At 39.6% G+C, this 26,404-nt stretch overlaps 1 protein-coding gene across 9 annotated transcripts in view; it reads right to left on the bottom strand.

The window, feature by feature from the left end:
• LOC122552912 (rho guanine nucleotide exchange factor TIAM2) overlaps nucleotides 1-26,404 on the bottom strand; it is a 370,627-nt gene that overhangs the window by 26,033 nt on the left and 318,190 nt on the right. For all 9 annotated transcript variants that reach the window (XM_043696131.1, XM_043696135.1, XM_043696133.1 and 6 more), the window contains 3 exons: nucleotides 17,923-17,991; nucleotides 3,974-4,099; nucleotides 1,448-1,556 (listed from right to left, as the gene is read on the bottom strand). In XM_043696131.1, the coding sequence (XP_043552066.1) occupies nucleotides 1,448-1,556; nucleotides 3,974-4,099; nucleotides 17,923-17,991 (304 nt within the window). The remainder of the gene's footprint in view (nucleotides 1-1,447; nucleotides 1,557-3,973; nucleotides 4,100-17,922; nucleotides 17,992-26,404) is intronic.

Below are 26,404 nucleotides of genomic sequence, written 5' to 3'. Positions count from 1 at the left end.
ACCACAAATCTTCAAAATGTTGATGAAATTGAAAATTAAACTCTGCATTTAATTTGAGCAAAAATGTAAATCAGAAAAAAAAATAGAAGCAATGCATCAATGAAAGAAAAGTTGCCTTAAGATAGGCGTTCAGTGTTGGTAATTAACTGATAAATGTGGCACATCATTGGCAATTATTGATGAATGGAGTTTTTATGGTTTTCCTCCTCACTGCTTCTAAACTTAATTCGCTTTGAGAAAAATGGAACACCAAATCAGTTTTCTTGCATTCTTGAAACAACAGTGGGATTTCAGTCAGCAACTGAGGCAGAAACCCATTCCAGTGCTGTACACATCAATTACTACTTCTGACCAAAATACAGCACTACAGAGATTCTGCACCATTCATTTAATGGCCTAGATTTTCCAATACAGGATGAGGCCTCGGATTCGATTTGTATTTCTGAAACTCTTCTGGACCCTGAGGAAGTCCTGATGTAAGTACCATAAATATGTTTACATGAGTTAAGTACCATAAACCTGTTTACATAAATAGGTTTACATGAAACCAGTTGCTGGTTTCACTCTTTCCACAATTGCTCCACAAATGGCCAGAACCACACAGCCATTTGCGATTTTGTCTATACTTGCCCTGCTCTTTTACATGGATTTACTTTGTTTTTTTTGGTAGCTCTGAAGCCTGCTGTGTAGCGTACCTCTAGGTAATTCAGCTGCAATATTAAAGCTCCAATACCCAAAGTACCACTTAGCCCCACACAACAGTGCTGAACAACAACCACCTCCCTCCAACATCTTTATTACTGGCACCTTTCCTGAACCACAGACAGTGCTCAAAACCACTTGTACCCAACCCACCTACTTCTCAGATCATGAACAGTTCTCACATTCACTCACACCTGTCACATCCCCAAAGACTGTTTTGCACTCACCCTTCTTCTATTCCTTGAACCAAAGACCGTGCTGAAACCCTTTTCAAATGCCCTGCAGTCCTAGACCATAATCAGGGCTCACACTGCCCAGTGTCCACTCTCCTGGTGCACCTTCTCAAATGCCTGGCTTATATTTAGGCAGTCAGAAGAATCAGAATTGTTAGGAGGTATGAGAGGAGATCACTATCAGGGGGCATAAGAGGGGATTTGATCACAGCTAGAGGAGGGTGAGGAATTCTAATCACTCAGTGTTGATCATTGTTGATTACTGTTGGGGTGATAAGAGAGTGATGTTCTGTTGGAGTGAACACTGTTGGAAGCACAATCACTTAAACTAAGGAGCAGAGTAACCACTTTCAGGAGAGCAAGGAAGAAATGTGGAGTTAGGTCCCAATGTAAGAAAGGGTGTGGAGTGGTAATCCAACAGGAGTGCGTAAGACAATACATTCTTGCTGTGCCCTCAAAAAATTCGATATTTAATGGAGATTTCATAATATTTATCCTTTATGCTAGCTTACCTCTTTCCAAAACTTTCTGGGCCTTTCTGTGGTTTGCACAAAAGCCACTGTAGAGTTTGAAGTGGTCAGCATAATAGAGGAACGAACCTCCCAGGGAAAACAAGAGCTTCTGAAACATACACATCAAATGATTGCAATACAAAGTGAACACAGCCTTGACACTTGGTGAGCTAAAGCCCTGAAGCTATATCTGTAGTGATAATTCTGTAAAGCACGACATTCAAATACATCAGAGGGGTTGTGAGGTGCAAAAGTTTAAATTGCAGTCCTAATGGGCGATAAAGAATAAAGCAGCTTTAATCAATGGGCTGAACACTTGTTTTCTGTGTATATTTGGTCAGCACCAGTTTAGATACAAATGCACCATTCACAACAGCAACAAAACTGGGAGAGACCCCAAGAATGGGTGATGGGAAATTGCATCATCAAGCTCTCCGGAAGGTGCTGACTGTTGTGGTCCACTGACTTCATGATTCACTGGGACTTTAAGTGGCTCCAGTTTACGATGCACCTAGACAGGAAATGTTGACAGACTATTTTACGTGAATATTAATCCTGATTACTATCCAGTGACCCCCCACTTTAAACCACCTTTGTGGAGTATTCAGAAGAGATCAAGGAAAATGTTTGGTTATAACGTTTGTGCATTAACAAATGCTTACTGGCTTGATGATGAGTCAAAAAACTTACGTACATATTAAAAGAAAAAGCAGAGAGACTGTGTTAACTTCACTTTAATTGCTACATTACTTTGTAAACCATTTATTTCCTGTGGCTTTGGTTGATGAACTAATGGTCTGTGGTAATGCGGCGAAGCAAAGTTTTCATCCCAATCTCGTATGATATAAAGTCGGGGAGAACCTTTTAGCAGTGACCACTGGATAGGAATCTGATGTATAAATTCAAGGTGCTAATGCCCTACATCTGTGATCAATTCTAAACATTTCAGTCTGACCGGCTTGGAATGGATTTTCCTTTTCTAGTTGGCTACTTAATTTCATATTACGTAGTCCAACCTGTACCCAATAACAAAATGCACATATCATTTAGTAACCAGATGTAAAGCAGTCCCACTGAATAGCACAAAACTTACTCAGGTTCTAAACATCAACGAAATCAAAATGTATGAACTATAAAATATAAAAAATTCCAACAAGTCTTGTGGAAATTAAGCATAAACCACAGGAAACCTAAGGTATGAAAATTATCACACTGCTTGGGAAAAAATGTCAATCTAACAGTATTGCATACGTTATGTATTTAGCATCCAACTTGTAAACTACTCAAAATATCAGAGCACTGTGAGTAGTTTTGGTTACCTCATTTACGAGGAGAAACTGTTTCATTGGAGGCAGCACAGAGAAGGTTCACTAGGATGATTCCCAGTATGGAGGGATTGTCTTATGAGCAAAGGTTAAAAAGGTTGAGACTGATCATTGGAGTTTAGAAGAACAGGAGGTGATTTCATTAAAACATACAGGATTCTTAAGAGGCTTGATAGGGTAAATGCTGAGAGGATGTTTCCCCTGATGGGAGAGTCTAGGACCAAAAGGCATAGACTCTGACTTTAAGGGTGCAAATTTAAGACTGAGGAGGAGGGGGAGTTTCTTCTCTTAGAGGGAAGTGTGTTTTTGGAACTCCTTACCACAGACAGCTGTTATGGCAGAGTCCTTGTGTATATTGAAGATTGAGACAGATAGACTCTTGATCAGTAGGGAAATCAAGGGTTATGGGAACAGGGCTGAAAACTGGATGTGAGGATTTTTGGATCAGCCATGATCATATTGAATGACAAAGCAGGCTTGAGGTGTTGAACATACATTCCTGTTCTTATTTCTTATGGTCTTACCTCTTTGTCTGGTTGTGTGTCAGATTTTATTTGGTAACACTCCACTAAAGCACTTTAAGATGCCAAAAGCACTTGTATATGAATTCAAGTTATTCTATGGAATAACTAAGAGGTTCTGTTGCATTCTGATTTGACAGCTCCAACCAGATCATTTAAAGGAACAGACCTTTTCCAGATTGAACGCTGTACCTGGGACTGTGCAAACCCCTGAAATTAACTGCACTAAAATCTATCTTTTTATTTACTGAAATATGTCAACTCCCTTCAAATCAGTCCATAGGTATAAGCAATGTGTGGCCAGCTGGAAAACGGTCTGGCTCTATATTTGGCTGGCTGGAACATCAATTCAGAGTACAACTGAGCTACTTTAGACCAAACCTTGCACATAATTTTTATCACAATTTGTGCTCAGTTGATGTAAATACTTCTGTAAACAGCAAAGAACTTTGAAACAATTTAGATGCAGATCAGATATTTTAATTCAGCTCAGATCAGATATGTTAGCTTCGACCTTAAGAATACTGCAGATATTGGATCTGAATTAATCTTAAATTATAATACACAGAACAACTATCCTGAGTTTTTAAATGAATATTAATAGTAGTCACTGTAATTCTATTAGACCGTTATAGCCCACTTACTGAATCCCTGATTCTGCACTCCAATTGCTCACTTACTTTAAATTGAGATGGAGTGTCCAGCTTGCTAAAATCAGGTGATAAGGCAACACCATCATCAAGTGTCTGCAGAAACATCTTCTGAAACTGGAGCATTTCTGGCAAACTTCCAAACAATGACTCCATCTGCAAAAACATGGAAACAGAGGATGTCTGGTATTCTATGCAGTGCAGAAATTCATTCCTGTCATCTGTCTACACACTTTGGGTACAGGAAACACAAATCCAACTACTGAATATATGAATGCTTCACCAACGGGTGCAGCAAGAGTCGGTGATATCAAATCAGTCTGATTTGCACATAGTTTCATTAAAAGTTATTTTTGGTTATTATAGAAACTGTTTCTCTTCATTTTTGTCTTTTCTAAAAACTGTTATGAAGACATGGATGCACTGTGCCTTTCAGAAAGTTAAAATCTAGCAGAACTACCTGACAACACCAAGTGTTCTCAATAAGGTAACAATGTAACACTTGGTCGAAAGCTAGATTAGCTGAGTTGCCTGGAAATGACTAAACAGATTTAAAAATTAGGACAATCAGTTTAAAATTATACTCCAAAAAATAAACTCCAATCAAGTTTGAATTTAGTATACTGACAACCTTAAAAGCCAATGACACAATCAGGTGCTTTGGGGATATAAGACTAGAGAAAATTGAATAGTTGGGAAGAGAACTGCCATGTCATCTGCATGTAGAGACTGCCTGAAAAATAACTCTTTGAAAGGTACCTTTAATTGATCAGTAACCTGTAAAGCAGAAATCCCTAAGAAGAAGAGAGGATTTGAAATCTGACTGGTTTTGAAATTCAAATTTTTTCAGCAAATCTTAATTGGTGTGTTTTATTGGACTAGTATTAATGAAGGGAAAGTAAAAGATAGGTTAGAGGAAGGAGTTGTAAATAGTTGTTAGTTAATTATTCTCTGTTATACTTTAAGAAATAAAGTTGTTACTTTTACTTTAATTAGTTCGTAGCCTCTCGAATTTTCACAGATTATTGCATGGGATAAATCTTTTCTGTGTTGCTTGTTTAAGTTAAGCAGGAGGTCTTATCCTATATCATAACAAAACAAAACTGGAAACTGAAACGAGACAGTTGTTTTGAAACCAGTGTTTGAAAGGGTATAAGTTTCAAAAGCAAGTAACCTTACACCCACGGCAAGATTCATAACCAATGCTTGAACAAGCAGAAATTGGAGCTTCAATTGCAGACAATTTGAAGCTAAGCGATATATAAATGCAGCTTTTCCTGGTAACAAATAGTTTATTGGTCTGTGGACTAGTGACCAGTTAAAAATGGAAACTTTTTTGGCAAATAACAACTGGAGATTGGTTCTCAGGTAACTGAACAGTTTGGAGCTGAGAATAAATTAGAGAGAGTACTCCCCAGTTCCAGAGTGGGCCATCGTATTCTGCTGTCAAAACTCACTAAGACTTGAAAAACTTTATATTTGCTGCAATAGTTTTTATAAGCTGTGACTTTTAAGTAATGAGTGAGTGACTTTTTAATAAGAGAACCAATAATGACTCATCAATCCATAGAAAGATCATTGAAGCAACGCATTAACCAACAAAAAAAGGATATATGAATAAAGGTATGTTAGAACAAAGACTACTGAACTATCTGTCCCATTTTTGCCCCCTCTGTCCATAACCTATTTTAGTGTGTGTGTGTATGCGTGTGCTTGTGTGCGTGCATAACGGGGACTTTATTTGGAGATTAGAGTTTTAATTAATAATTATTATAAACCAACAATTTATAACAGGGATTGAACTAGAACTGGAGTCGAATTACTTGTAATAAATAGATTTTTTTTTTAGGTAAAGAAACCTGGTCCATGCTTTCTATCAACATCGGCCTGAAAGTAAGATAAACTTGTGCACTTTTAAAATCTTTAACTGTTGTGATGACTCTAGAATAATGGGGTTTGATTTCCAGTACATTACCCCAACAATTTATAACAGACACCTAGTGTGCATAAGAATAGCAAAACGTAAGATAGATGAGGACTTGGAAACATTTGTTATCACGGAAGAAGTGGTGTTGGGCAAGCTAATGGACCTAAAGGTAGATAAGTTTCCTGGCCCTAATGGAACGCATCCCAGGATGCTAAAAGAGACGGCAAGAGAAATAACAAATGCACTTGCGGTAATTTTCCAAAATTCGCTAGACTCTGCGGCAGTTCCAGCAGATTAGGAAACAATAAATGTGATGCCACTGCTTAAAAAAAGGAGGTAGATGAAAGATGAGGAATTATAGACCAGTTACCTGAACTTCTGTAGGCGGAAAATGCTTGAATCTATTATCAAGGAAGAAATAGCAAGGCATTGAGACAGAAACTGTCCTGTTGGGCAGAAGCAGCATGGGTTCATGAAAGGCAGGTCACACTTAACTAACCTACTGGAATTCTAAGACGATATCAGGAGCATAGTAGACAACAGGGACACAGTAGACGTGGTATATCTAGATTTCTAAAAGGTGCTGCACAAAAAACTGCTGCAAAAGATAAAAATGCATGGCATTACGGGTAATGTATTAGCATGGATAGAGAACAGGAAGCAAAGAGTGGGGATAAATGAGCATTTTTCTGGTTGGCACTAGTAGTGTACCTCAGGAATCAGCATTGGGACTGCAATTATTCACAATTTACATAGATGATTTAGAGTTGGGGACCACGTACATTATGTCAAAGTTTGCGGATGACAATAAGGTGAGTGGTACAGCAAAGTTTGCAGAGGACTGTGAAACTTTGCAGAGGGACAATAGATAGTTTAAGTGAGTGGGCAAAGGTCTTGCAGATGGAGTACAATATTATTAACTGTAAAGTCATCCATTTTGGTAGGAACAACAGTAAAAAGGATTATTATTTTGTAATGAAGTGAAAGGCGTGTACTATACCTTTAAGAGAGAGTGAAAGCTATTGTAAGACAGTGTTTACAGTCTCAAAGTGTAGTGGACAATTGAAAATATTTAACATTTGGCTGCTGTGCTCACAACAGTTCAAACTTAACCAGATTAAATTATGCCCCAGCGTACTAAAACCCAATCAAAGCTGAATTTTATTATTTTGACAACATCGAACCAATGAGATGATCTGATGTTTGGGGTATAAATAAGTCAGTATTTTGAGTGTTATCCAGAAAGACAGCAACAACCTACCATCTAGAGAGGGAGGGAGAAGGGGAGAGGGGGGGGGGGGGGGGGGAAAGAGAGAGAGAGAGAGAGAGAGAGAGAGAGAGAGAGAGAGAGAGCGAGAGCGAGAGCAGGGCGGCAAGAGAGACTGCCATTCAAAACACTATCAAAAGGTACCTTTTTCATACAAAACCTTTTGCAGCAAAAAACCAAAGATGACTCAGGGAGATCTACAGCCAGAGGAAAACAGATGCCAATGATGACAGCCGCTGTCTGATTTGAAAAATTAAGTTGATATAATTTTAAAAGGGGCTTTTACTGGATCAGTATACTGTAATAGAGTTGGAGGTAGATAACAAACCTTTAAGAAAAAGGAAGCTTAGAGTTGTAAATAGTTTTTGTTTAATGTTCACTTTTAGAGTTAAAGAAAAAAATGATATTTTTCTTTAAATAGTGGAATTTGGGGAGTTCTTCGTCACTCATACTTTAACAGATGATGAGGCCAGGTGAGTTTTCCTGTGTGTTGGTTTAATTAGCAGAAGGATCCACCACCATGTCGTAACAATTTGAATTGTAAAAACTTGCAGCATGCTGCCATGCAGAGGGACTTGGGTATCCTTGTGCATGAATCAAAGAAGGTTGGTCAGTAGGTTAAACAGGAAATTAAGGCGGCAAATGGAATTTTGTCTTTCATTGGCAAAGGGATTGAATTTAAAAGCAGGGAAGTTATCTTGCAGCTGTATAGAATGCTGGGAGGCCACACCTGGAGTACTGTGTACAGTTTTGGTCTCCTTATTCGAGAAAAGATATACTGGCACTAGAGGAGGTGCAGAGGTCGTTCACAAGGTTAATTCCAGAATTAAGGAGGTTGGCTTACGAGGAGAGACTGAGTAGACTACAATTATATTCAATGGAATTTAAAAGAATGAGGGGGTCTTATAGAAACATAAAAAATTATGAAGGGAATAGATTAGATAGAAGTCGAGTGGATGTTTCCACTAGCAGGTGAAACGAGGACAAGCGGGCATAGCCTCAAAATTAGGGGGAGCAGATTTAGGATCAAAGTGAGAAGGAACTTCTTTACCCAGATGGTTGTGAATCTGTGGAATTCCATGCTCAGTGAAGTTAAAAATTTAATGTTTTTAAAGCTAAGATAGATAATTCCTTTACTGTTCAAAATTAAGGGTTGTGGTAAGAGGGTGGCTAAGTGGAGCTGAGGCCACGATAAAGATCAGCCATTGAATGGTGGAACAGACCTACTCCTGCTCCTATTTCTATGTAACAAGGCAACTGCTAAAACGGATGTGTCTAATTGAAGTCCATTTGCACTGAAGATTTTACTTATTTTACCAGTCATCCAGCTGGCTAGCAATGCATTGTTCTGGTTACTTCCATTTCACCATGGAATCAACTCTAAGTAGAATATAAAAACTTTAATGGCATACAAATTCATCTTTTACAATATCAAAAAACACAGGGCTATTTAAACAAAATTACGCTTTAGGCAAGACTACTTTTTGACTTGTATCGTTTTGGCTTCACGCTGTCTGAAATATTACTGTAACCAGGCGTGAACTCAAACCAAATGACGTGAAATAAGCCCCAAAAAGTTTTCCTAAACATTTTGAACATGTAATTTTGAAAGATCAGATATGATCATATTTTCACCCAACACTTAAATGGAACCACCGTTCATATCTCTGTGGGGTCAGAAGTAGCAACATGACGTTGCCCTACAGGCGCTGTGCTGTTCTTTAAAAGGTGCTCAAGGAATTTACATTAAAAACAAAATATATCTATATTGCATCTAACATTATGAAGCGTCTCGAAGGTGTTTCGCAATTTGTAAATAGCAATAGTCAGGATGTGGGGCAAAAGGATACAGCAGGAGATAGAAAAGGAGTGTAAGAAAGGCAAGGTTACAGTGATCATGGGGGAATTTCAATATGCAGGTTGACTGGGAAAATTAGGTTGGCAATGAATTGCAAGAAAAGGTATTTGTGGAATATCTACGAGATGGCTTTTTGGAGCAGTTTGTGGTAGAGCCCACAAGGGAACAGAGAATACTGGATTTAGTGATGTAAAATGAGGCAGACCTGAGAAGGGAACTAAAGATGAATGAACCCTTAGGGCTGCAGTGACCATAATATGATATAATTTACTCTAAAATTTGAGATGGAGAAGCTGGAATCAGATGGAATAGCATTACAGTTGAATAAAGGTAACAACACAGGCATAAGCTGGCCAGAATTGACTGGGAGAAGAGCCTAGCAGGAAAGACAGTGGAACAACAATGGCAGGGAGCTTTTGGGAGTAATTTGGGAGACACAGCAAAAATTCATCCCTAAGGAAAAGGGAGGACGAGGCAACCATGGCTGACCAGGGAAGTCAGGGACAGCATAAAAGCAAAAGAGAAAACATATAATGCGGCAAAAGGCAATGGGAAGTCAGGGGACCGGAAAGCCTACAAAGACCAATAGAGGATGAAGAAGAAATAAGGAAGGAGAAGATTAAATAGGAGGGTAAGCTAGCCAGTAACAAAGAAAAAGATTGCAAGACTTTCTTTAGGTATATAAAAGAGGGACAGAATTGGACTTTGGGCCACTGGAAAATGACCTTGGAAAAATATTAATGGGGAACAAAGAAATGGTGAAGGAACTGAACAAGTACTTTGCATCAGTCTTCAAGGTGGAAGACAAATAACATGCCAAAACTTTAAGAGGGTCAGAGGGCAAAGGGGAGTATGGTGGCCATTACAAAGGAGAAGGCCAGAAAAATTGAATGGCCTGAAGGTGGATAAATCACCTGGACCAGATGGGCTACACCCCAGAATCTGATGGAGAAAGCTGAAGAGATAGTGAAGACGTAAGTGATGATCTTTCAGAAATCATTTGAATCACTGGACTGGAAAATTGCTAATGTAGACCCCCCTGTTTAAGAACAAAGTGAGGCAATAGATGGAAAGTTACAGGCTGATTAGCCTGTATCTCGGTCGGTGGTAAGATTTTAGAGTCCACTCAGAAGGAAAAGATTTCTGAATATTTGGAAGTATATGGCAAAATACGGCAAAACCAGCATGGTTTCATCAAGGGGTGATCATGCCGGACAAATCTGCTAGAATTCTGAGGATGTAACGAGCAGATTAGACAAAGAACAGCCAATGCAGATTATCTACTTGGACTTCCAGAAGGCCTTTGACAAAGTGCTGCATAGGAGGCTGTTGAGTGAGATAAGAGCTCAGGGTGTTAGAGGCAAGATACTAGCTTGGCCATCTGGCAGAAAGCAGAGAGTGGGGGTACAAAGATCTTTTCAGAATGGCAGCCAGCGACTAGAGGTGTTGGCAAGGGTCAGTGTTGGGACCACTTTACACGTTGATGATCTATATGAAGGAACTGAGGGCATTCTAGCTAAGGTTGGAAATGATACAAAGATAGATAGGAAGACAAGTAGTATTGAGGAAGTAAGGAGACTGCAGAAGGATTTAGACAGTTTAGAGTTTGGGCAAAAAAGTGACAGATGGAATACAATGGAGAAAGTGTAAGGCCATGCACTTTGATAGGAAGAATACAGGTACAGACTATTTTCTAAATAGGGAGAAAATTCAGAAATTGGAAGTGCAAAAGTACTTAGGAGTCCTAGTCCAAGATTCTCAAGATTAAACTTGCAAGTTGAGTTGGTAGTTAGGAAAGCATATGCAATATTGGCATTTATTTAAAGAGGACTAGAATATAAAAGTAGGGATATATTTCTGAGGCTCTATAATGCTCTGTCAGACACACTTAGAATTCTGAGAGCAATTTTAGGCTCCATATCTTGGGAAGGACGCACTGGCCCTGGAGCAGATCTGGAGTAGGTTCACAATAATCACCCCCCAGGAATAAAAAGCTTAACAAATGAGGAATGGTTGAGGACTCTGGATCTATACTCGATGGGGTTTAGAAGGATGAGGGGGGAATTGAACTGAAACTTACTGAATAGCCTGGATACCGTGGATGTTGAGGAGATATTTCCATTAGCAGGACAGACTTGAGGACACAGCCTTCGAGTAAAGGAAACCTTTTTAGCCAGACAGCGGTGAATCTATAGAATTCATTGCTACAGAAGACTGTGGAGGCCAGGTCATGGAGTATATTTAAGGCAGAGATAGAGAAGATTGTCAAGTGATCAAAGGTTAGAAGGAGAATGGGGTTGAGAAACATATCAGCCAAGACAGAATGTTGGAGCAGACTTGATGGGCTGAATGGCCTGATTTCTGCTCCTATGTTTTATGGTCTTATAAATTAAGAATTGACAACATACTACAGATGGCAATATTATGGCAAATGGTGAAGTGAGGAGGGGGGGTGGGGGGGGGAGAAGGGGGGAGGGGTAATGGAATTCGGCAAAGAATGACCAAGCTTGGGGAAGTTTGCAGCACAACCAACAATACTGGAGTAATTTAAATTGTAGATTACTTAGAAGCTAAACATTTGATGAGTGCAGCTGCGCATGGTCAGGAAAGAAAGATCACATCCAGAGTGAGACATAGCCAAATTTGTACAGTCTTTTAAACAGAAGAAATTGAAGTCCAGGATTGGGGGCCCAGCACAAAAGAGCGACATCATAGGAAAACGTAAGCTAATTGATTGGTGATAGCTACTAATTTGACTATTACATGTTACTTTCAGATTGAACGTAAATTGGAAAAACATCTACAGGTTACAAGCTAAAAGACCAATAGGAAATTTTAAAAAGTCAAATTTAGAACTCTGTAAATAAAACAGGAGGTACTGGGCCAGGTGAGGTGTTGCATTTGCATGACATGGGAGCTCTGGACCCCACTGCAGTTCATAGTTACCACATCTGTAGCAAGTGTTGGTTGCTTCAGGCACTCTGGCTCAGAGTTGATAAGCTGGAGTCTGAGCATCGAACACTGCAACTCATCAGGGAGGGGCTGTTTCAGGTGGCAGTCACACCTGTTAGATCATCTGCCTCAAATTTGGTCAGTGGTCAAGTACAGGAGTGTGTGACTACGTGTGAAGCAGGTAGAGGGAACCAAGAGGTGGTGCTGAAGAAGCCTCAATCCTTGGAGTTTGTCAACCAATTTGAGATTATTGCTCCCTGTGGGGATGAGTGTGATGGGCTCGGAGGAGGATAAGCAAACTTACTGTAGCACTGAAGTCTAGGGAAATGTTGAAGAGAGGAGTGAAAACAGAAATGTAGTTCTAATTGGGGTCAGTATAGTCAGGGGAATAGACACAGCTCTCTGGGGCAGATCGAGAGTCCTGAAGTCCTGCATATGCTGAATCTGGGCACCAGGCAGGCAATCTCATCTGGGCTGCAGAAGAACTTCTGCAGAAGGAGTGGGAGGGGGAAAGATTCAATTGTCATGCTCACATAAGTACCACTAATAAAGAGGTTCTGTCAAGAAAATGAGGCAACTAAATTGAAGTGCAGAACCAAAAACGTAATAATCTCCAGATTACTACCTTAGCCATGAGGATATTGACACAGGTCAACAAGATTAAAGAGATAAACGCATGGCTCCAAGATCAGAGAGTAGGAGAAATGGGTTTGAGCTCATGGGACATTGGCACAAGTACTAGGGAAGGAGAGAACTGATCCAGTGGGACAGGCTCCGCCTGAATTATGCTGGGACCAGAGTCCTGACTAATCACAAAACTAGGGCTGTAGATAGGACTTAAATTAAATAATGGGGGACTGTGGGTTCTGTAGCATGGCAGAAGTTAAGGGGGGCTGCTCAAGAAGGATTATGAAAGTTTCTGGATTAAATAATAGGACAGTGTATGGAAAGGATCAGGAACCTAAGTTCAGGCACAACAGACGAAGGGACAGCTATGAGAAGGACGGCAGTCAACACAGGATAAGACTGTTCTACATAAGTATATGCAATATATGAAACAAGGCAAGTTAATCAAACCTTGGAAGATTTTAGAATCGATCATTAATGAAGAGATTGTGGAGTACTTGGAAACGGACAGTAAAATAGGGTTGAGTTAGCATGGCTTTAAAGGAAGGTCATGCCTGACTAATCTATTGATGTGGTAACTAACAAGTTAGACAAAGGAAAGCCAGTGATCTATTTTGATTTCCATAAGGTCTTTGACAAAATTCCTCATAGGAGGATGCTAAATAAGAGCCCATAGTGTTCGAGGCAAGGTACTGACATGAATATAGGATTCCCTGACTGGCAGAAAGTAGAGAATGGGGATAAAGGGGCTTTTTTCAGGATGGCAGCCAGTGATTAGTGCAGTTCCACAAGGTCAATGTTAGGACTACAATTACAACATTAAATATCTGGACAAAGGAACTAAGGCCACTTTTGCTACATTTGCAGCTGACACAAAAATAGATAAAGGGACAGATAGTGTTGAGAAAGCAGGGAAGCTGCAGAAGCAGTTGGATAGGCTGGGAAAGTGGGCAAAGTAGTGACAGATGGAATACTGTGTGGGAAATTGAGAGATTATGCACTTTGGTAGAAATAGAGGCATAGACTGTTTTCTAAATGGGAAAAGGCTTCGGAAATCTGAAACGCAACGGGACTTGGGTTTCCTCATTCAGGATTCTGTTAAGGCTAACGTACAAGTTCGGCTGGCAGTTAGGAAGGCAAATGCAATGTTAGCATTCATATCAAGAGGACAAGAATACAAGAGCAGAGATATACTGATGAGACTGTGTAAGGTTCTAGTCAGATTGCATTTGGAGTATTGTAAGTAGTTTTGAGTCCCATAGCCAAGGATTGGTGCGCTGACATTGAAAGGAGACCAGAGATGGTCCATGAGAACGATTCCAGGGATGAAGTGCTTGTCATGAGGAGCAGTTGAGGACTCTGGGTCTGTACTTAATTAAGTTAAAACAGATTGGGGGAGGGGGGGGGGGGGGTGATGGAATCTGATTGAAATTTACAGAACACTGAGGGGTCTGGAAACAGACAAGGACCCAAGGGCAAAACCTCAGAGTGAAGTGACAATCCATTAGAACGGAGATAAGGAGGAATTTCTTCAGAGGGTGGTGAATCTTTGGAACTCATTTCAAGAGAAGGCTGTGGAGACCAAATCAGTGAGTGTATTCAAGACAGACATAGACAGTTTCTTGATTGGTAAGGGGATCAAGGGTTATGGAAAGGCAAAAAAATGAGGTTGAGAAAAAAAAAATCAGCCATGATTGAATGGTGGATCAGACTTGGTGGGCCAAATGGCTTATTTCAACTCTTGTATCTTATGGTCGTACAGGGTTTCATAGCTGGAGGAGAAGAGCTGGGCAAGGGAAAGTCCATGGGAGGTGGGGGCCTTCAAAACAAGGATCAAAAAAGTTAAATTGAGGCATTGCTTGAGCAGGAACCAATGTAGATCAGTGAGCACAGGTGTAATGAATGAATGGGACATAAGACAAGCAGAAATTTGGATGACCTCAAGTTTATACAGAGTAGATTTGGATTCCAACCAGATGAGCTTGAAATTGTCAAGTACATAGAGTTTCAGCATCAAATAGTCTAAAGGCAGTGATAGGTTCAGAAATTTGTGTAGACGTTTGTTTAGAAACTAATTTCAGATCAATTGGCAGGGAGTGTGATGGAGAGTGTGATTGGGAACAAAATTTGTTTTAGGGAACATCCTAAACCTTAGTTTCAAAAATTAACCCAAACAATTCAATAATGGATGTTGGATAACCAGTTTGATCAATATCAAAACTTTTTTTTAAAAAAAGGAGCAAGACATAGTTTAGAAACATCAGGCAATCAAGAATGATCATTGGGGAATACCATAAGACATAGGAGCAGAAATTAAGCCATCCAGCCTATCGAGTCTGCTCTGCCATTTAATCATGGCTGATAAGTTTCTTATCCCCATTCTCCCAATTTTGACCCATAACCCTTGATACGCAAGAACTCAGTCTTAAATATATTCAATGACCTGGTCTCCACAAGCTTGTGTGGCAATGAATTCCATAGATTCACCACTCTCTGGCTGAAAATATGTTTCTCCTTATCTCCATTCTAAAAGGTCTTCCCTCTGCTTGAAGGCTGCGCCCTCTGGTCCTAGTTTCTCCTACCAATAGAAATATCTTCCCAACATTTACTCTGTCCAGGCCCTTCAGCATTCTGTAAGTTTCAATTAGATCCCCCCTCAACCTTCTAAACTGCATCAAGTATAGACCCAGAGTCCTCAAACATTCCTTGTATGTTAAACCTTTCGTTCCTGGGACCATTCTCGTAAACCTCCTCTGAAACGCTTCAGGGCCAGTACATGCTTTCTGAGATGTGGGAGCCAAAACTGTGCACAATACTCCAAATGTGGTCGAACCAGCGTCTTATAGAGCCCTAGAAGTACATCCCTGCTTTTACATTCAAGTCCTCTCAAAATAAATGCCATCATTGCATTTGCTTTCTTAACTATCGACTCAACCTGCAAGTTTACCTTGAGAGAATCCTGGACTAGAACTCCCAGGTCTCTTTGCATTTTAGACTTATGGATTTTCTCTCCATTTAGAAATAAGTCCATGCCTCTATTTTTCCAAAGTGCATGAATTTCCCACATTGTATTCCAGCTGTCACTTCTTTGCCCACTCTCCTAACCTGACCAAATCCTTCTTCAGTCTCGCCGCATCCTCAATGCTATCTTTGTATTGTCTGCAAACTTAGCCAGAATGCCTTCTACTCCTTCGTCTAGATTATTAATGTATAAAAGGAAAAGTTGTGGTCCCAAAACGGAGACTTGCAGAACACTACTTGTCACTGCCATCCTGAGAAAGACCCTTTTATCCTCACTCTCGGTTTTCTGCCAGACAGCCAGGCTTCTAGCATCTTGCCTCTGACACCAGGGGCTCTTATCTTACTTAGTAGTCTTCTGTGTGCTACCTTCTCAAAAACCTTCTTAAAGTGCAGGTAGATAACATCCATTGGCTTTCCTTGGTCTAACCTGCTCATTATTTCCTCAAAGAATTCTAGCAGATTTGTCTGACCTGCCCTTGATGAAAGCTTGCTGGCTTTGCTCTATTTTACTATACACTTCCACAAATTCAGAAATCTCATCCTTCACAATGGATTCCAGGATCTTACCCATGAGAGGGGTTAGGCTAATTGGTCTGCAATTTTCCGTATTTTGCCTTACTCCCTTTTTTAAATAGGAGTAGCTCATTAGCAATTTTCCAGTCCTCTGGGACCCTCCCTGATTTAGCGATTCCTGAAAAATCATCACTGATGCCTCCATACTCTCTTCAGCTATCTCCTTTAGAACTCTTGGTTAGAGTCCATCTGGTTCAGGCCATTCCGTTTTTCTAGCATCTTCACCTTTTTGATGGCCACTATACTCAGTTCTGCTCCCTCACTCTTGAATTTTTGGGATATTACTAGTGTTTCCACAGTCAAGTCCGTCGCAATGTAATTACTCAATTCCTCAGCTATTTCCTGGTTCCCCACTACTATCTCTCCAGTGTCATTTTCCAGCAGCCCAATGTCTACTTTTGCCTCTCATTTGCCCTTTATAGATCTAAAGAAACTCTTTTACAGTCTTCCTTTATATTACTGGCTAGCTTATCCTCATATTTAATCTTCGCCCCCATTTTTTCATTGCTCTCTGTTGGTCTTTGTAAACTTCCCAATTCTGTGGTTCCCCATTGCCCTTCACCACATTATATGCTTTCTCTTTTGCTTTAATGCTATCCCCGATTTCCCTAGTCAGCCATGGTTGCCTCATCCTCTCTGCACCATGCTTCTTTTTCCTCACGGTGAATCTCTGCTGTGTATCCTGAATTACTTTGAGGTACTCCTTCCATTGCTGTTCCATTGTCTTTCCTGCTAGGCTCATCTCCCAGTCAATTCTACCCAGCTTCTCCTTCATGCCTCTGTACTTGCCTTTATTCTGCTGTAATACATTTCCTCTGATTCTAATCTTCTCTCTCTCAAATTGCAGAGTAAATTCAATCATATTATAGTCACTGCCTCTGAAGGGTTCCTTCACCTTAAGCTCCCTTATCATGTCTGCCTCATTGCAAAGCATTAAATCCAGTATTGCCTGTGCCCTACTGGGCCCCACCACAAGCTGCTCCAAAAAGCCATTGCCTAGACATTCCACAAATTCCTTTTCTTGCAATCCACTACCAACCTGATTTTCCCAGTCCACCTGCATATTGAAATTCCCCATGATCACTGTAACTTTGCCTTTCCTGCACATCTTTTCTAACTTCTGGTGCATCTTGCTCCCCAGCTCCTGAATACTAGTTGGAGGCCTGTACATAACTCCAACTATGGTTTATTTTTTACTTTTGCAGTTCCTCAATTCTACCCAAACAGATTCTACATTATTTGACTCTACTTTATTTCTTTCTATTGATTTAATTTAATTTTTTAGCATTAAGGCAACTCCACCCCCTCTGCTCACCTGCCTATCTTTTCAGCAGGATGTATATCTTGACTATTCAGCTCCCAATCCTGATCCCCTTGCAGCCATTTTCCGTGATGCCCACCACATCATGCCTATCAATTTCAATCTGTGTCACAAGCTCATTTCTTTTTTGAGCGTTTGATATGACCTATTTTGGTACTATTTAGAATCCTTATTTCAAGAATTTAACCATGCAGTTCCAAAAAAAAAGGGCATGGATTTGGAAAACAATGTGTTTCAGACTTGACAGAAAATGGTAGTTAGAGATGGTGGCCAGTGAGAAAGATGGAGTCAAGGGGTAATAATGGCAGATGTGAAGCAGAATAACAGGACGCGAGGAGAAAGAAATGTTCGCATAAACTAACGGTTGTCGTGAAAACAATAGGCAAAGGCCTTAAACACAAGTGTTCTGAAAATAAACATTCTAACATCATACCTCATCCTGTGTTAAGAAAGTCTCATTTTGTAGGGGATCCAGGTATACTTCAAACAGACAATTCAGATCCTATAAAAGATACAACCATAAATCATCCAAAAATTATGAAACCTTCATTCATCTTAAAACATTTTAAGTACTTTTGTATTATATTCAAGCATTCTACCATTACTTAGTACTTCACTTCATCAATCCTTTTAAACATCTGAACACGCTCTGGGATTATTTTATCTACTGTTTGTTCCTAAACCTGAAAATTCACAGTTTCTTTCGAAGACATCAGCAATTAAGCATTTCCTCAGTTGATGAAAATCTAAAAGAATTCTATAAAATAGATCCACAACAAGCAATTAATTGCAACTAAAAACAAAATTAAGCTGGCTTTAATGTAATTCAGTCATTGAAACCTTGAAATTTTCAAAGACATTATCATCTGATCTGCATCCTAAAATAAATATGCTTGAAGGATACTGGAGTTCAGTAAAAGGGACAAAAGTCCTCTAAATGTGATGATCTTATGTCAGATATGATTAGACAGTATTAGTCACATTTCTCAGGGGCATGGGTCTCCCCACACAGTAGTATCCCTAATTGATGATCTTTCTCAAAGGCAGGACAGGATGATCAGTGTAGGATATGGTACAAGGATGATATTGATATAGCTGTTGCACTCAAATGAAGTTTGAAGCAAGGCATATTGTTAGGATATGGTAGAAGAGGCTTTATTTGCATTTCCCTGTGCTAAGTATGGAGACCCTGAAATAGTTCCTTTCTCAAACAACATCCTTGGCTTAGGTATGCAGTAAAAGAAAAGAAATGACAACAGGAAATTATCAAAACAGCCATTCAAATTCATTAAGGGAAAACAGTATGAGAGTAAGTTTGTGGGAAACAGTCAGACTAAAAGTTTTTATAGGTATATAAAGAGAAATAAAATTGGTGAAGACAAATTATGGTCCTTTCCAGTCAGAACAGGGAATTTATAGTGGGCAACAAAGAAATGCCTGAACCACCAACTACATCCTTTGGTTCTTTGTTCACAAAAGGGGGACAAAAATAACAGAATAAATGTTGAGAAATGCAATTTAGTGAGAAAAGAACTGAAGGAAATCAGTATTAGTAGGTACATAGTTTTGGGAAAATTGATGGGATTGAAAGCAGATAAATCTCCAAAACCTGATCAACTAATCTCAGAGTACTTAGGAAGTGGACCTAGAAATAGAGAATGCATTGGTGGCTATCTACAAAGATTCTATAGAATCTGGAACAATTCCTACAGATTAGAGGGTAGCTAATGTAACTCCTAATGTAAGGGAGGGAGAAAAGAAAACAATAATTATAGACCAGATGTTAGTACTGGGGGAGAATGCCAAAATCCATCTCAAATTATTTAATAACTGAGCACTTAGAAAACAGTGCCAGTGTCAGCATGGAGTTACAAAAGGAAACTTATGCTTAATAAGTCTGCTGAAATTAGAAGATGTAACACACAGTGTTGATAAGGAGGAACAAGTGAATCTCTTTTATTTGGAATTTCAGAAGACTTTCAACAGTCCCATTCAAGAGATTAGCATGTTAAATTAAAGCACATGGGATTGAAATGGATAGAAAACTGGTTCACAGACAAGAAACAAACAGAGTAGGAATAAATAGATCATTTTCAAAATAGCAGACAGTGACACGGGGGGTAAAGATCAATACTAGGAACCCAGTTATACACAATACATAATGTCTTAGATGAGGGAACGAAATACAATATGTTCAACTTTGTAGATAACACAAAGCTGGGTGGAGGGGATGAGCTCCGAGGACAATGCAGAGAGGCTTCAGTGTGAAAATGCATGGCAAATGCAGTGTAGCATTGATAAATGTGGTTACCCACTTTGCAACCAAAACAGAAAGGAAGACAGATAGAGAGACCTGGCTGTCCTTGTACCACCAGCCACTGAAAGTAAGCAGTTGCAGCAGGCCGTCAAGAAAGCAAATGGTTTGTTAGCCTTCAGAGTGAGATTTAAGTACAGGAACAAAGCTGTTTTCCTGCAGTGTCATAGGGCCTTAGTGAGACTACACCTGGAATATTGAGAGAAGTTTGGTCTCCTTATCTGAGCCTGAGGGAGGTTGGGGGGGGAAAAGAAAGGGTGGTGGTGTTCTGGCTATGGTGGGAATGCAGCAAAGGTCGACCACATGATTCTTGGGAGGGCAGGACTGGTCAATGAGGACAGGTTATTGGTTTAGTTCAAGAATGGGGGTGTGGAGGAGGAGGAGGAGGAGGAGGAGGAGGAGGAAACCATCTCATAGAAACCTTTCAAATTTTAAAGAGGTATAGACAGTCAACATGCAGGAAGGATGTTCCGATGAGTCCAGAATCAGGCGTCACAGTCTAAGGATAGAGGTAAACAATTTACTACTGAGATGAGGAGAAATCTCTTCACCCAGAAGGTGGTAAACCTGTGGAATGCACTCTCACAGAAAGCAGTCGAGGCCGATACATTGCATGATTTTGAGGAGGATTGGATATAGCACTTGGACCAAAAGGAATCAAAGATAAGGGGAAAAACAGAGGCAGACTATGGAGTTGGATAATCAGGTCATGATCATAATGAATGGTAGAACAGGCTCAAAGGGCTAATGGCCTACTCCTGCTCCCATTTGCTAGAAAATTTAAACATGTCATGGTAATTAGCAAATATATTTTATTAAAATTCTTGAGCATCTAGAAATCTGAGAAGTTGATGTAAACTAAAAGCTAAGGCATTTCCAATTTTCTTTGGATTTGATATTTTTCAACTGACATCAAGGTGGTCTTAAGGATTGCTCTGCAGAATTAAGGAAAATTATAACCTAGTTCAGTAGATTCAACCCAGATTAGATTGCTGGGGTATTAGACCCCTTTGACTGCTGACTGCAATGGTCTTATATGGAATTAGCCACAAACTCAAAAGATATACTAATTTGTCAATCTCACTTGAGGTATAGAATGACTGCCTTGGAAAATTCTAAAAATTCCATACTACTACAGCAGTAATGCTCTGCTGAAGTTGGAGATGATTTACTCTGTTGAGCAGAGGAAGCTATACTCCACATCTGAGTGATTTACGTGTACAGCCTGATATTAAGACATGATGCTTGAAGTCCAACATGAACATTCATCACTTTGTGAGCACAATAAGTGAACTTCCTTAAAACAGATAACTACAATTATTAAAACACTCATTTGTTCTAAGTATGCATGCAATAATTTATATCAAAAAGAATAGCATGACTTTTCTGTGTTACTACATTTGCACATTGCCCAATGGAGCAATTAGAAACTTCCACATTCACTCAATTGCTTCATCAATGGTCAGTTCCTTGCCAGGCTGGTAACTGGAGGAAGTGAATATTACACTGAGGGAAGCAATGAAAATTTGAGGACAGATCAACCCAAACACAAATTTCTAAAGCAACTGGTATGGAGAAAACCCCTGCACGAGGTGAAAATAAAAGGGTAGTTCTACAGCAATTTTTTTTTTGCGTGATGGGTAGGAAGGTGGCAGAGCAATGAATGCACATATGTTAATTATATTGGGTTCTTTTCCTAAGAGTCCTCGTTTAAAATCTCAGGCAATGATTTGAAGTTCAGAGACCTGGAGAGCAGAAGGTAGTCATGGTGATGAATCACAGGGGAAGGAAAATCTTGCTGTGAGGGACCGAGTGAAAAACAAATTAGGCACAGATTACTGAATTTTGAGAGAAATGAATATGATGCCTCTGTACATTGAAATATGAGAGAAGGACAGTGAAAGAAAGATAGTTAATTTAAGAATCAAAAGAGGCAATAAGCAAATGATAAGAAAAATTGAAAGAATACCGCAAGAAAATGCAACCAGAGGTGTACAAAATATAAAGCAAAGAAGAAAAATAAAAGATTAAAATATTTAGAAACAAAGAAACTAACAGTGAAACAAACCATAGAGTTGCAATATCGAAAAAACTATACAGCTGAGCATAGTAACAAAATAATGAATCGCAATGCATCGTTTCAAGTTGTTGATCTTATTGTGGGATGTAGAACTCAAACCAAAAGAATAAACAAGCAATTTATAATTACAGTTTGAACTCTACAATCAGAATTCAGCCTTATAATATGCCCAGATGTTTTGAAAAATCCACTGTCTGAGGACTTCTGATATAAGGAGAGGTGATGGGCATAAAAATGCCTGGTGTGGTTGATGATTAACCAGTCCAATATAATCACAAACTGATTAGCAGGAAGTAGACCTAAAAGAACTATTCATGAACTGAACTAGGAAGAATCAGCCTCTCTCATTAAGTTTTAAATTGAAAGATTATTAGCAGGAGAAACTGACAGTTTGCAGGAAATGTAGATGGAGACTGTTTGAATGTTTTGATGGATAATGTTAATGTGTGGTTCTACAGTAACTGTTCGAGTTCAGCCTTTTCAATTTTATTCTACATGCTTTAGACATTGTTAGTGGCAGTTACTCAAGTTGGATCTTAGATTCCCCTTCTTCATTTCACTGGAGGGCTTCACAAGTGATATCAAAACTATACAATCAGTTTTTAAAGCTAAGATAGACAGTTTTTTGAACAATAAAGGAATTAAGGGTTATGGTGAGAGAATAGGTAAGTGGAGCTGAAGCCACAAAAAGATCAGCCATGATTTTATTAAAGCGTGGAACAGGCTTGTAGGGCCAGATGGCCTACTCCTGATCCTATTTCCCATGTTCTTATGTAGTCAGGTTATGATTCAGACAAGTGGACTTTCCAAGTGTTGCTGGAAGCTAGCTATCTAATTAAATGTGCTTTCTTTTAATGATTGTCAATTTTTTTTTCCAGATGAAGGGATGGATTCCCAGACTAACCTATGTTTGCACTGTGTTTTGGAACATTGGCATTTGAATAGCCAAATTAGCTCGACAGTCATATTATTCATCATGCCAACTTTGCTGAATATACCTCAATTCAGTTCCATGGTTTTGAAGCAATATTTGATCAAGTAGCTGGAGAAGGCTCAGAGATCAGTGTAATTTATTTCAAGTGTGACTCACTGGTCTGCTTTATTCCTACTTATCTGCATCAATGAATAGTGGTCTCCTTAACCTTTATCTTATATATGATATCCACAGATTTGACATATAAAATCCTTCTTTTCTTACCTTTAAATCTCGCAGCAGTCAATTTTGAAATTTATGGGATTTAATCATTGTTTCAGGAGCTCAAAACAAGTATTCAGGAGAAGAATATCTATATATTTCCAACTTTCATGTCACATTCAAATTTTGTGTCACGTAAACCAAACAATATGAAGCTCTACCTGATATAAAATTCACTATGAGACTGACAGCAGGCTATCTTGGGACTTGGTCACTATTATCCCAATTAATTGCATTACTTTCTTTTCCACTTGTTTGGTGATCAGCATTGATTTTATATTGTTTTTTCATACAGCCATTTATGTACTTGTTGTTCATTATGATTATCCTGACCCTTTTAATGTTGTACTCACTACAGTAAAGTTTTTATTATCTTATGGGACCAGGAGTGTGTTGATTATTAAATATACCAGATAATCAAGAGGTCCACATAACCAATGTGAAAACACACACTAAGTAATAGAAACGTAATGCAGGGGCTATAACCATGATGGTGTGTACTTTATTTACAGCATAAATCACAAATAATAATGCAACTTTGTCTTAAATAAAACTTACCAGCAGAGAGCCTTCTCACTTGCCCCCTCAAGTGACTACTCAGAAATCATGGTAGATTACAATTATTTGAGGAAACATCGACTCAAAATTGAATCAACTGTTTATATTTAGTGACATAAATAAATTTGAAAAATTTAACCATTGGACAGAACAATAGTCAACTTCATGGTATTTGAGGTATATAATTTTTGCTGGTTTAACAAGAGTGACAGTTCATAAGATGCTGGTTAAAACAGAAGTTTGTTCTGTTAAATTGTTTATGCCTAAATAAATGAATGCAGGAAAACCATTTTAAGAATACAGGTACGGTGTCTCAAATCTTGCGATCTGAAAACTTGACTTCTTTTAAGCTGCCATACAATGATTTTTTAATTATTAAGAGTGAAACAATTACTCATCTTTTATTAGGTGCTGCATTAGACTAATAGTGTGTTGATAAGTCATCAGCTCCCTATGCCTTTCTTTTTCTGTGGCCCAAGCAGCCCTCAACTGCACCCAACACAGTACTGAAGAAGTATCCAACCCGACTGGAAACCTGGCAAGATCTGAAATCCAACATAGATGCAGCTTGATTGTGCTGCTTTTGAGACATTGTCTCTGTACATATTTTACTGTATCAAACCGACATATTCGATTTAAATGGTAACCTGCAGGAGGTGTGCTGTTTGCACATTATGGTTGAAAATATTAATCTGGATTTTACAGCCTTCTGTGGGGAGTATTGGCAAGCCTTGGAATTTTATCAGCAGCAGAAGACATACTTGCTACCTGGCACAGCAACAAAAGAGGCCCCTGATCAAGTGCGTTTGCCTTGGCGGCTTTCGTTGCTTGGGTAGTGTCTAGTAAAGGTGGAGCATCTCCTTTATAGGCCCGTGCCTATTGGAGGACTGTACACCCACTACGATCATCCCACCTTGGGTTTCCTGTCCCTGCCCTGTTTACCTCAGACACCTAACTGCCTCACCCCAGCCTTGCCTTGGAGAGACCCAAGATCTTGAAACCCGATTCACTTGTCTGTGGGATTGCTTGAAGGCAGCAGTGGTCACGAAAGCTGCTGGCATTTAATTAGCTGTCCTAAAAGGGCAAACAAGTTCTATCTGAAGCTAATTAATGGCTGTGGAGACCATGGGCCAAGTAGTAGAGGACTGCATCTTGACATTTCCAAAATCGTGGACTTTCTGTTGTCAAAGTGTAATTCAGAATTATCCTAGACTGAAGAAATGCTTCACTTTAGCCAATGAAGCTTACACTTAACAATTTCAGAATCTCTCTCTTTGGTTATTAAGGATACATATAGATTCTAACAAGTGCTTGTGAACAGCAAAGAATATACTGTCCAGCTTAATCTTGTGTTATTGAGTTTTGCAGCTGAGGGGGGGATTTCAAGTCTTATTATAGGTTAGCTCCACAGAGATCAGTACAATCCATTGAGTAAGTTATTTTAATCCCTTCAAGGTTTATAAAGAGGGCTGTCCCAATGTCCTGATGAAATTAAATCAACTGCCCAGATTTGCTGACTTAAATGACATCTTCAGTCCTCAAAATGTTCAGCTGGATAGTTATGAAGCTCTTATGTCAGTACCAGACAAGCACTGACAAGTGAATATTTCTGCCTTTGGCCGTCAGCACAATTACTTTTACATCATGTGCATGTTGTTCAGACCAATGCAGTTCCAAAGCTGCACCTGATACAACCTATAAGACCAATAAGACCAACTTATTAGATCATTCAACTAATGCCTTCAGTTGTTCAAATACAATGGGTAAATGAAGGAATCAGAATCTGCAGGAAAGTGATAATATAAAGCAGACATCTAAGATGAGATTACATGAGATAACAGGACACTACCATAACACTCCAAACAAATTGAGCTCCTATCAATTACCTGCAGGATGAATAAGATCACTAGATGCCCTTACGAAGGTGGTGGCATGTTTTATTCTTGAACTGCTGCAGTTCATTTGGTGTAGGTACACCCACAATGACATTTGGGAGGGAGCAACAAACATTGAAGGAACAGCAATAAAGCTCTAAGTCTTGAGTGTGACTTGGAGAGGAACTTGCAGACGGTCATGTTCTTATGTATCTGTTGCTCTTGTCCTTCTAAATGGTAGTCATTTGGAAGGTGCTGTCAAAGGAGCCTTGGTGAATTTCTGCAGTGCATCTTGCAGATGGTACACACTGGTGCTACTTACTGTTAGCAGTGGAGGGATTAAATGTTTGTGGATGTGGTGCCAATCAAATAGGCTGCTTTATCCTGAATGGTGTAAAGCTGAGTTTTATTGAAGCTAAATTCAGAGCTGAAAATGTGTTGCTGGAAAAGCGCAGCAGGTCAGGCAGCATCTAGGGAACAGGAGAATCAACGTTTCGGGCATAAGCCCTTCTTCAGGAATGAGGAAAGTTTGTCCAGCAGGCTAAGATAAAAGGTAGGGAGGAGGGACTTGGGGGAGGGGCGTCGGAAATGTGATAGGTGGAAAGAGGTCAAGGTGAGAGTGATAGGTCAGACTGGGGTGGGGGCGGAGAGGTCGGGAAGAAGATCTCAGGTTAGGAAGGCGGTGCTGAATTCGATGGATTTGACTGAGACAAGGTAGGGGGATTTCCGACGCCCCTCCCCCAAGTCCCTCCTCCCTACCTTTTATCTTCTCCTGCTGAACACTCTCTGCTCATTCCTGAAGAAGGGCCTGTGCCCGAAACGTCGAATCTCCTGTTCCCTGGATGCTGCCTGACCTGCTGTGCTGTTCCAGCAATAAAGTTTCAACTTTGATAT

The sequence above is a fragment of the Chiloscyllium plagiosum genome, chromosome 9 (genome assembly GCF_004010195.1).
Source record: "Chiloscyllium plagiosum isolate BGI_BamShark_2017 chromosome 9, ASM401019v2, whole genome shotgun sequence".
Classification (NCBI taxonomy): domain Eukaryota; kingdom Metazoa; phylum Chordata; class Chondrichthyes; order Orectolobiformes; family Hemiscylliidae; genus Chiloscyllium; species Chiloscyllium plagiosum.
Note: the sequence above shows the minus strand (reverse complement) of the source record. Positions and strands in the feature narration are given on the sequence as shown.